Consider the following 11,736-nt stretch of genomic DNA (forward strand, 5'->3'; position numbering starts at 1 on the left):
ACAAAAGCCCTGAGTTCTTGCAGTAGCAGAGTGTTGATCTAGTGAGCAGTGATTCCAGCAGGCAAGCTCTCTGATGTACAAGAAGGTGAAAAATAATATCATGCCCAGAGCAGCTGAGAAAGAAGCCACGATTTGGCAGAACTTTCAGTCTGTAAGCAAAATAAGCAAAATATCAACCATGTAATGGAAAGGCAGGCTCCCTTCCAATAAAGAAGAATTTGAAGTGCTACATTGAGAGGCAGTTTGAGTGGATGGCAGCCAAATGATGTCAGGTGTCTCCCAGAGCAAACGAGAACTGATTTACAACAGAGAAAAACTGATGTTAACTATGAAGAATTTTTCTCCTAATAATGGTTACCTACAACAGGTTACCTTGTGCAGCTGTGGTATGCTCTTAGTTTGAGTATTTTAAAGGAGTTACTAAAACCTCTCTCAGGGATTATCTGCTGGTATCCCCATTGCCTTCTATCCCTGTCACTTTGGCTTCCAGTCTTGCAGAAAATCCTGTTTCCCAACGTATTACCTGGCTTCTGGCTGTATTCAGGCAATTCAGAGTAGTCTTAAGTGTCTTGTGGGCTGTTATGTTTTACTTAGATAATCTTCATGTGTTACGTAAATTTCACTAGCAAAAACTCACATTGCGCTGTCCTCCAAGGGAATCCTTGTGGATGGATACTGTCAGCATCAGACCTGGTCGCTGATGTCTCTGTTGTCTGTTGTGTTTTGAGATTAGTGTAGATGGTTTGAAAAATCATCTAAGATGCCTGCAGGGCTTTTTGTGTATAATAACTTATGTTAAAAAACAAACCTTACGTGGCATAACATCAAATGGAATTGCACTGTGTGAACATTGATGGCTACTAATGAGTAAAATCAAAATTCTGTGGGAAATCTTGGAGTTTTTCTGCAAGACCTTTCTGTCTAGAAATTGTTCTGGTTGCTTTTACTTATGTGTCTGTCTTTTTTGGTGGAATCCTAAACTAACTGTTCAGTCTCCTGACTTGATTCAGGAGTATGTGGAGGGAATAATGCTAAGGGACCGCAAACTGGTCTCTTCCATGTTTGGAAAGCCATCGCGGTTAAAGCCTCTGTTTCTTTGCTCCTAGGTGTTCATTTGCGAAAGCAGCATTCCTACATTGAACAGGGCAAGAAGTGTCGCTATTGTGATGCTGTGTTTCATGAACGCTATGCCCTCATACAGCATCAAAAGTCTCACAAGAATGAGAAGCGCTTCAAGTGTGACCAGTGTGATTACGCATGCAGACAGGTAAGCTGGTGGGACTGGCACCCCTTCTGAGCATTGGAACAGGAGATTAAAAAAGGAGGTAGAAATCTTAGCTGTTAAGTTTGACTGTCAAGATCAAATAAGCTCTCCCCTTCTTTTGAAGGGTGTGAAGGAAAAGTTTGGTGGCCTGTGCTGCTTGGTGTAGTGCTTCCTCCCTGTACCTTGTAAGGCAGATAAGTCACAACCTTGGTGTATCTGTTGATGAAGAAATAAGTCTGTATAGGATGGGGAGTAGCTGGGACTGAATATACCATCCATCGAGATGTTCTCACATTCCTGCAGAGCCATCTTTTTCTGACACTGCTCCTAAACTGAAGTGTGGCTTCTTTGTGGCCGAAAATCATCTCATCTGTGTGTGTATGAGTTCTTAAGTTACTCTTGCTGTTTTGATTGTTCCTGTCAGGAGCGGCACATGGTCATGCATAAACGGACCCATACTGGAGAAAAGCCTTACGCCTGTAGCCATTGTGATAAAACCTTCCGTCAGAAACAGCTCCTTGATATGCACTTCAAACGATACCATGATCCCAACTTTGTCCCTGCTGCCTTTGTCTGTTCCAAGTGTGGTAAAACATTCACTCGCAGGGTAAGGGAATATACTGGTTTGGATTACAGATTTTTTGGTGGAATGAGGGTTGGTGGGGGGGAACAGGAACGATGGCATGTTTACCCACGGGGAAGGTACAGGCCACAACACTACCCTTTAAAATAGAACACTTGTTTCTTAGACGAGACCTGGTATAATTCAGAATTAGTACTATTGTGTACTAGCATTGACATTGTGAACAAAGTGAAAATTCAACTTTCTGAATAAAAGTCATCTTTGTGGGCCTCCTCTGGACCTGCTCTCACAGACCCACCTCCTTCTTGTGCTGGGGCCCCGGACTGGATGCAGGACTCCAAGTGGGGCCTCACAAGGGCAGAGCGAAGGGGCATAGTCACCTCCATCCCCTGCTGGCCGCTCCTCTCTTGATGCAGCCCAGGATGCAGTTGGCCGCCTGGGCTGCACGCACACTGCTGGCTCACATCGAGCTTTTCATCCACCAGAACCCCCAAGTCCTTCTCTGCAGGGCTGCTCTCAATGAGTTCTCTTGGTCCATCCTCGTGTCTCAGATTGCCGTGAGCCAGGTGCAGCACCTTGCACTTGGACTTGTTGAACCTCATTAGGTTCATGTGGGCCCAATTCTCAAGCTTGTCCAGGTTTCTTAGTTAATCAGAAGTTGTCAGAAATATGTTTGTAAATACAGAACCAGAATATTTCATCTTATTTTAACGCATGTTGTGTTTTTTGTTCTTTTCCCTCTTTTCCATGGATTAGAACACGATGGCCAGACATGCTGATAATTGTTCTGGCCTAGATGGTGGGGAAGGAGAGAATGGGGGAGAGACAAAGAAGGGCAAACGTGGCCGAAAGAGGAAGATGCGCTCTAAGAAAGAAGATTCCTCTGATAGTGGTAAGAAACAACTCAGTACATTCTAAGAGTTGGAGACCTGTGATTCACTCCTTGTTAGCTGTTAGTTTGCCCACTTTGCAGGTTTGTTTTGGTACTTGAAAGGCTTTTATCTAGTTAGTAACCAAAAAATAATAGTATACGGTCAGGTACAGAAATGACTGCCTGTAATGGATAGTGTGAATTCTGCCATCCTGTGCTCTTCCTAAGACCGTGCAGTTGAAAAAACTCAGTTCCTCTCCTGCCTGCTTTTCTGTGCGTTACATTCTCTGGCAGTGTTTTCAGTGTCCCAGAAGAAACTCTGTGTTTCTCTGTTATGAAATGCCACATGCTCCCACTTTGCTGCTACAGGATAGCATACGGCATGTCCAAACAACCCCAGTGTTGGATTAGCTTGGATTCTTCAGTGGGAAAGGGAAGGGAGCATACAAGAGAGTGGTGGAGAGAGTGCAGGCAATTTATGGACTCTTATAAAAGGCCTGCTGAGCCAGTTAAAGGGTCAGGAAGCAGGTGGTGTCTTCCACTTCACAGATGTTGTTGCAGATACACTGGTATTGAGAAGATGGTCATTGAGGGGCTCTTGGAGGTGCTGGCCAACATGCCAGAAGATGGGTTGGGTGTAATTCATAATAGGGTGGCTAATGTTTGTAAGCTTCTCCAGAACAGGGCAACAGCAAACTGTTGCAGCAGGTAAACTGCCTTCACTGTGGTATTCTTTGTGAAGGGAAAACTCATAGCCTTTCCTCCTGATGGAGGGAAAGCTGTCATGTCTTCAGCAAGAAAATCCAGGTGGAGTCTAAAGACCAGCCAGTTCAAAGATGATTCTGCAAAGGCAGTGTTGCTAATTAGTCTTTCATCTGAAGTGCTTTCTGCAATTAACAAGGGGTGTAGGTTGGGGCAACAGGGATACGTTCTGGTTAGAGAATGTGCATCTGAAAATCTTACGTAGCAAACAGGTTTTACAGGAAATCAGATGGGTATGGTCAAACTGCTGGTTGTGCAAACCTTGACAGCAGAAACTCCAATTTCTGAAACTCGTATTTGTACAGATTCTTGAAAAAGCGTTACAGTCAGTTGGATAAAGCACATGTAACTAATTGTTCATTTAAAACATGGAATCATCTTGGAGCCAGGAGTAAAATCTTGATGGAAACCAAATCAAAACACATTAAAAATTAAATACTCCAGAATCACATCTGGTTTGTAGGCCTCCAGTAAATGTAGAATCATAGAATCACTTAGGTTGAAAACCCTAATTTTATTTAGTTTGTATTGTCTGGGTTTCAAAACTGTTTTGGGGGAAGGTGGTCAAGAATCATGCTTGTTAGATGAACTGGTGAGTGTTATGTGACTGGCTCAGACTCTGTGGCTGAGACAACTCCTTCATCCTCACATGAGTTTCCAAGTCTCGACTGACTTCTTCAGAAGTCATCTGATAGAAAAATAATTCACCACTGTGAGCTGAGTAGCAGTATGGAAAAGGTTCCAACTACATTCTCTGCTGAGTTGCAGTGTGCAGTGTTGTTCTTACCTCTTGATCTGCAGTTTCATGAGTTTCTGCAACTTCTACATTTCTAAGAATGGTGAGCAAAGCTGCGATGAAGCAGACCCTTTTGATGAAGCATGCTGGACATGTTCAGGACAATCTGAACATGTTGATGGTGCTAACTTTAAAGAGTGTTCTGAATAGTAAAGTTTAGAGTAATTAGCTCAGTTAACAATATAAAAACCGGAGGGGGAAAAAAAAAAAAGCAGATGCCACGATTGGAGTCTGCTCCAAAATGCAGTTAGATGCAGAGCTGTCATGGATGGGAGCTGCCATCATAAATCCATTGAGTAGATGGGGCCTCAAAATATACTTTAGTAGGCTCTCCTGCCTTGGAAGAAGGGCCTTGGGGAAGATCCATTTGGTCACTGCTTGGTGAATTGCGTGTTGGTGGCCCTGGAAAGCACAGTGAATGATCTGCAGAACTGCATTCATCTGTAGTGCTTAAGAACTCCCCGGTGCCGTGTGGTTCTGACATATTTAACTTCGGATTTTGAGGTCTTGGACATAAGTTCCAATGTTAGGGAGCTGTGTCCTGTTTTCCTGTCTGCTTAACAGAAAAAGATCAAGAACGGCACTGTTGTTTTTTGAGGGCTAGGAGACTTGCTTGTGGATCACTTTCAAGTGTTAGTTTTGCAGAAGTACAGTAGTCACCGCTACCAGGTGAAGTGTGTTAGAGGAAAATAAATCATGCCAGAGATCCAGTAGCCCAAGGGAGGCAAGGCTGCTGCTGCTCCATTGCTCCCAGTCCAACCAGTAACAGGGCTGAAGGTGAGATTGCAGGAGGCACATGCACACTGAGCGCACGTATAGGCCATGTATGTATGTGGCTGGCCAGAGATCAGAAAGAGCACTCGTGAACACAGGCAGCACCAACAGCCTCGTCCTGCTCCCTCTGTGGCCAAGCAGGCTGGAGAAGTCCGCTAGTGAGAGCACACCTGCAAGGTGAATCCCTCCAGCAAATGGGTTCAGATACTTGGTCTGCCCAGGTGCTTGCACCTGCACATAACCAGTGCTCGAGGCTGCAGCCCTGCTCAGGTTGCTGGTACAGACGGTTGCACATGTGCAGGCTCTCACAGACACCCAGGAATTTCTAGGTCCCAATAATTCTCCCCCTTCCCCCAAGTTCTTACACTGTGCAAGCACTGTCACAACCCAGAGCCAGCCCTTAGGGACCTCCTTACTTCTTCCAGGCCACTTCACCTGTTTCACCAGCTGGTCCAGATTCATCTTTGCTCGTGATGGGACGCGTGTGCCCCTGCACTCGAGTCACTGGACACGCAGGCCCCTCAGCCTATGGTAGATTCCAGTTGCTGCACACAGGATACAGATACTAACCAGGGACAGAGTTAGAAATTTAATAAGGCAGTAAGACAATGTGCCAAGGGTATAGCAAGGCAAGAGTACCAAGCAGCAAGCTGTTTACACAAAAGGGCCCCTTTTGTGCCTTTGCCATTCTGTTTTCCCATGCTTATTCCTCTCCAAATCACCTAAACCCCTCCCTTTTCCCACTTTTGTTTCCTACCCTGAACATCCCATAAGAAGACCTGTGTGATCCCACACTGCCTTTCCCCACCTCCACGCATCCCATAATTTGTCCCAAGCCCAGGCAACAGCCCCTCCTTTGTCCAAAAGGTGATCTAGATTGCTGCTTCCCTTGACTTGTTGTGGTGGGTTTCATGTCTGGACAGTGGGGCTGGTGGCTCTCCTGGGAGTGGCTTGGGCAAGGCGTTTGTTCCTGAGAGTCCTTGGTTTGGGTTCCTGCCTGCTGTCGTGCAGGGGCACCTCTGGGTTGTGCAGGTGGCGCTGCAGTGGGCTGATGGCCCCTCTGATGGGCCTGGGAGTAGCCCAGCAGTGTGGTGTTTGGGCTCCCCATCCAGCCGTCTCTGAGCTCCTTTGTGGGTGTGCAGAGGGGCTTTCATTGCGTAGTCTTAACATGGTCGTGTTTCCTTTTGCCTTTCTAAATGGCCATTTGTGGCCTCTGATGTGAAGGTAACTGGCAGTCTGTGCCACCAGCTCCTCCACAAAGGCTTCGTTTGCCTTCTTCCCCTGGTTTGACTCCTTTTGGATGAGGATTCGATGATTTTTCTGTAGGTAGATGTTTCATTCTTGTTTAAACTGAAGACTTACCTGGTACAATGCTTCTTGTAGAGGAAAATGCTGAACCAGATTTGGATGATAATGAAGATGAGGAAGAGACAGCAGTAGAAATTGAGGCTGAACCAGAAGTCGAGCAAGAGGCTCCTGCACCACCTCCCAGTAAGAAAAGAAGAGGAAGACCACCAGGCAAAGCTGCCACTCAAACAAAACAATCCCAGCGTAAGTCACTGTTTGAAGCTCCTGTTACTCTGCTTGAACTGCTTTGTTCCTTGGATTTGGCAATTCTTACAAGAGAACTGATCCCCTCAAATGAGCTTAGTTTAAAAAAAAAAAAAAAATAACTGTACTTGCCTCTACTTTGCAAAGACCACACCTTTTGTTTGAAAAGAGTTGCAAGTGTTTCCTGGTCATGAGGATGCATAATTGCTTCAGCCTATGCAAAAAGGAGAGGACTTTTTTTTTTTTTTAAGTATTATTTAAACTATGCAAACTGCTCATTTCTTTTTTTCCCTAGTTGGTGTGTATATTAACGTACAGTTACTGTTAAAGTAATTGTTAGCACAATCACCATGTTATTCTGACCTTTGCAGACTTTTGCAGTATTACCACAAATTAACACACTTCAGGGCTGTACTTCTGAGCATAGCATAAATGCAGACAGTTTCAACTGTAGTTTTCTCTTTAAGAATAAAAATCAATAACTCTGCAAAGTCTTAAATTCAAAACAAAACAAAACACAAAAAACAACCAACTAGGTGCAAAGCAGGAAAGGCAAATCTGTTCCTGCAGGGGGTGATGGCTCCCCAGTGGCTTGGCTGTCTGCTCAGTGCTACAGATGTGTCCTTCCTAGAATAACAACCTGCGGAAGCATTTTGTGCTGACTCTGCCACTAGTGTCACCAGACCCACCTAAATTTGAAGCTTTTCCTTGCACCATGCATGAAGAGAGGCTGATTTGATACACACCCATACATTGGTGTAGCCTTGTTTGTGGATTACTCTGCAAAATCCCGTTTGAATAATGTCTTAAGGTTCCAGTGTACCTTATGATACTTGTACCAGTAGCAAGTATTTATACAGAGGCAAGGAAACAGAAGGTTGATGATTAGATGAGTGAAGCAGAGTGAATCACTGCACTGATGTGGGAATGCCTTCATTGTGGGCCCCGCCTTCTCTTTCCATGCAGGAGACTAAATACCTACTAAAAAATCATCTGATGAGGCCAGCTCTGGAAAAAAAAAAAAAAGGTGTAATTTTTTTCCCTCACCCTTTGCTTTCTGCCCTTCTAGCTGCAGCAATCATTCAGGTTGAAGACCAGAACACTGGTGAAATTGAAAATATTATAGTTGAAGTAAAGAAAGAACCTGATGCAGAAACAGTAGAGGAAGAGGAGGAAGCTCAGCCTGCTGTAGTGGAAGCTCCAAATGGAGACCTCACTCCTGAGATGATTCTCAGCATGATGGACCGGTGATGGAGGAAGACCACGCTGGATGACTGAACTGGCCTGGGCTGTGTTTAAGCGGCTCAAATCTATTTTTCCTTTTACCTTTTTTCTTGGCTTTGGGAAATGCATCATTTTAGACCATTTTACCAAACATACTGGGAAATAAAACTTCAAAATGATGTTAGAATGTGATTTAACTAGAACTTGCTGTTTTATGTTAGCATTACAGGATCATGGAACATTAGGAAATATTTTGGAGTCCTTGAGGGTTTCCTGTGAGGTGCTTGATTAGTTTTTCTCTGAACTGCATCGTAAACGCGGTCCTTGGGCCAGCTTTACATGCAACAAGTTTTATTATACAAAAGTGGAAGCCTTGACTAGAGTATGTGGTAAACCACTCCGGACTTGCCCTTCCAGTTCCCAGAGTCCTTGAGCCTCCTTCTCTCAGTAGTGTTTTTAACTGTAAATGCAGACTTGGGAGGGTTCTAGACTTTTAAAATGTTTTTTGCTTTTCCCCACTGACTAGCTCCGGTTCTCCAAGTCGGCTGCACACGGTAGTTTTGGCATGCTCCAACTGGTTTCTGTCCTTAATATGCTTTGCTTTCTGCAAAGCATTTCTGTAATGGTCAAGCTTGTAAATAACTTTTTTTTACATTTAAATCTTTTTCCATTAATTAAGAGGTATGCAAAAATGCAGTTTAAATAAACCCCAGTATTTTAATTCCTTTTGAACTAAGTGACAAGAAGATCGATAGAGTGTAAATGTTGGAAAAACTGTTGATAACCAATCACGTAGAGATGTACCCAGACTATTGCTTGCAGAACAACAGAAACCCACACATAAAATCTGGTTTTGAAATGCACAAAACTGGCATTTGAAACATGTATAATTAACCTTCTTTTTGAGTTATAACTTCACGACTACATTTTCTTTGCTCTATCTTGTAGTTGTATTTTGTGTTTATGAATCCTATGTTAAGGCAGAAGTGGTGATTTATAAGTGGGTCACTGCAGCCCTCAAAACCTGGGCCAGGAAATTTTAATAGGTCAGTAATTACACAATTTTGGATCTCTAATAAAGACAAAAAAGGAATAATGTGAAATACAAATGATGCCTGTATATGAAACTGTCACATGTTAAAATATGTAAGCTTTTTATAGAGCCTCAGTCTTGCTGATTTCAAACAAATTTTTCTTCTATGTATCGCTTTTAAGAGAGCTATCAGTTTAGCTATCAGACTCTAGGTTGATGCATTTTTGTACTTAGCTGTACTGTGTGATATTTTTCATTATTTTAGGAAGCCAACATGGGGAAAAAATACTGTTATAAAATATGTAATGGGGTTTGAAAGCTGGGAAGGAGAATATACTGCTGTACAGCTAATAAATAATAATGGATTAACATGCGTGCTCACCGGCTGCTTTCTTTGGGCATAACAACTGTGTGAGCTGGCAGTGATCTCCGGACTGTAAAGCCCCTCTTGGAAGGATGCTGCAGGCCTGCCTGCACAAACAGGGAGCAGCCGCTTACAGTGCAATGGGCTCTTCTTGTCGTGGGTGTTCCTCTGCCGTGTGCTGAATGCAGGGTGACAAGCTATGAAATTAAATCGTGGCATGCTGCTGTCAGTCACAGGTGAGTGTGCAGATAACCAAGCATCATTACTGTGGCGTAGGCAGCGCACCGAGCTATGCTACCTTACAGCAGCTCCTTTGTGTCCCAGGGGTCTAAGCTGCTCTGCTGGTGCTGTGTTGAGGCTGGGCAGAGGTAATGTAAAATGTGCTGGGCTGGCTGCTCACTGACACTTGTATCACTTACAGCTTTAAGCAAGAAGTAATGTCAAGAGTATTTAACTAGGCGTGTGGTGACTACCTATCACTGATCCTGAGACGTGGTCCTTCGTAAACTCGCAGAGGAAAGCTGTCTCAGGGTTGATGCCTGGAATCCTGAGGAGGATGGGAGCTTATTTCATAGCTCGTGTGCTCACGAGCCCAAAGAGATACTTCAGACAGAGGCAGTGCTCCGAAGGAAATGCAATTTTATGTAAGCCTAGAGCTAGGGATGCCTTGTGGTGAGCCAGAAAGCTGAAGGTGTCAGCAGCCGTAGTCCTGCAGCGCGTGCTAGTGCTGATGGAGCAGAGACGTGTAGCTAACTGTGGCTGTTGCCATCCCTCAGCCCTGCTCTGCTTGTGCCTGGCCCAGGGCTCGCGCTGTAGCAGCGGTGTGTATCGATGCCACGTCCCTGGGGTCGCAGTGAATGCTGTCAGTCTTCCTTCCGTGAGCCTGACGGGTAAGCTGCGAGCTCTTAGGCACTGGGGCTCGGGCCTCTGCTGCCAAGTGGAGCATGAAAGATGTTTTATGATGGCTTTAACTAGTGACCTGTGGTGGTGCCCTGAGGAGGTGTGTGCGCTCTAGCAGAGGCCATCCTTGGTCTGCATGCATTTTGTGCCTTGCACCCAGCCCTGAGTGACCCCAAATCCCAGGGCTCCTGCTGCCAGCTCTTCCTCCAGCTCCTCTGCGCTCCAGCAATAGCTGCGTGCGTGGCTGGGCTGAACGGAAGGGAGCCTGAGAGGTGTATTTGGACAAAGACTGCAGGAACTGCTCCCGATTCCTCTGCTGTGCTGACAGTGTGCTGTGTTTCTTGGCAGCTCCTGCCCTGCGAGGCGCAGCCTGCTGCAGCAGCACGCGTGGGAAGATGCGGCTGATCTCCAAGGGACCGCTGGCAACTTCTGCTCTGCTTCTTCCGAGGAAACGATTTCTGAGCAGCAGTAGTTAACGCAATAGGTAAGAGCAGTGTTCATGCGTGTAGAGTGGGCATGCTAATTTATCGTAGACTGCTTTGGGAATTTTTCCAGAGGCCCAAGCAAGGGCTTCATGGGGACGAGGAGCAATCACCTGTGACTATCCTTTTTCTTCACCCTCGACTGTTACCTCGCAGTCTGCTTAGTTGACCTGGTTTCCACATGCATGCTCAGTAACCAGTGCTGTTACGCAGCCTGGTTTTCTTCATTTAGATTTGAGCTGGGTCTCCTGCCTCGGGCAGACACCTCTGCTCGTGTATCTCACGGGCTTCTGGTCTGCCCATGGTGGAGCTGTTCTGGAGAGATGCAGGGCAGAGTCCCAGTGCGCTCCCCAGGGCAGCACCTCAAGCCTGAATGAGGACGCCCCACTGCTGTTGATGCTGGAAGAGCTGTGCCTTGTGTTTAGGTCCATGGGTGAAAAGCCAGTGCTAGCACAGCTCTGAGGGCATTGCTGCCTCAGCCACGCTGAGCTCACAGCTGCTGTAGCAATGGAGGGCTCCCTCGAGCTAGAGGGACCAATTTCTCTTGCATTACAAAGTGGGTACCAAGCCCACTTCTTTAGCTTAGGTTTTGTTGGTACAAACCATGGCTCTTCTGCAGCAATGGAGAAAAACTGATGACCTCTCTCGTCCTCACAAGGGATGGGGGCTTCTGTAACAAGAAGGGTTGCCACAGCAGGAAGGCTGGGGAAAATGCAGGGCTAATGGAGCAGAGGATTTGGTGGCAGAGGACATCGGAAAAAAACACGGTACTCGGTGCTGCTCTTGCCTTGATGTGTGCTGGTGAGGTGAGGTCTGTGCTCAGGCCTCCTGGAGCCCAAGCCTAACGGCAGGCTGAAGGATGCATCTGAGGATGCTGAGGAAACCAGCCAACATCATTGTAAAGTCACACTCCATCGTCTCTTTGAAAAGTCCTGGTGATCTGGGGAGGTTCGTGACACCTGGAAAAAGGCAAATGTCCTACCCATCTTCAGGAAGGGTAAGAAGGAAGATCTGAGGAACTACAGGCAGATCGTGCTCAGTTTGGTTCCTGAGAGCAAACCCTTCTCGGTGCTATTTCCAGGCAGAAAAAGGACAGAGGTGACTGGGAATGGTCCCCTTGGCGCAGGCACAT

The 11,736-nt window shown here is 45.8% G+C and overlaps 1 protein-coding gene across 5 annotated transcripts in view; it reads left to right on the plus strand.

The window, feature by feature from the left end:
* The window catches only part of CTCF (CCCTC-binding factor), a 37,368-nt gene extending 28,139 nt beyond the window's left edge, over positions 1 to 9,229 (plus strand). For all 5 annotated transcript variants that reach the window (XM_067004609.1, XM_067004608.1, XM_067004606.1 and 2 more), the window contains 5 exons: positions 1,107 to 1,267; positions 1,689 to 1,871; positions 2,604 to 2,739; positions 6,434 to 6,601; positions 7,671 to 9,229. In XM_067004609.1, the coding sequence (XP_066860710.1) occupies positions 1,107 to 1,267; positions 1,689 to 1,871; positions 2,604 to 2,739; positions 6,434 to 6,601; positions 7,671 to 7,852 (830 nt within the window). In that variant the 3' untranslated portion in view covers positions 7,853 to 9,229. The remainder of the gene's footprint in view (positions 1 to 1,106; positions 1,268 to 1,688; positions 1,872 to 2,603; positions 2,740 to 6,433; positions 6,602 to 7,670) is intronic.
* The last annotated feature ends 2,507 nt before the right edge of the window (positions 9,230 to 11,736 follow it).

The sequence above is a fragment of the Anser cygnoides genome, chromosome 12 (assembly GCF_040182565.1).
Source record: "Anser cygnoides isolate HZ-2024a breed goose chromosome 12, Taihu_goose_T2T_genome, whole genome shotgun sequence".
In the NCBI taxonomy this organism is placed as follows: domain Eukaryota; kingdom Metazoa; phylum Chordata; class Aves; order Anseriformes; family Anatidae; genus Anser; species Anser cygnoides.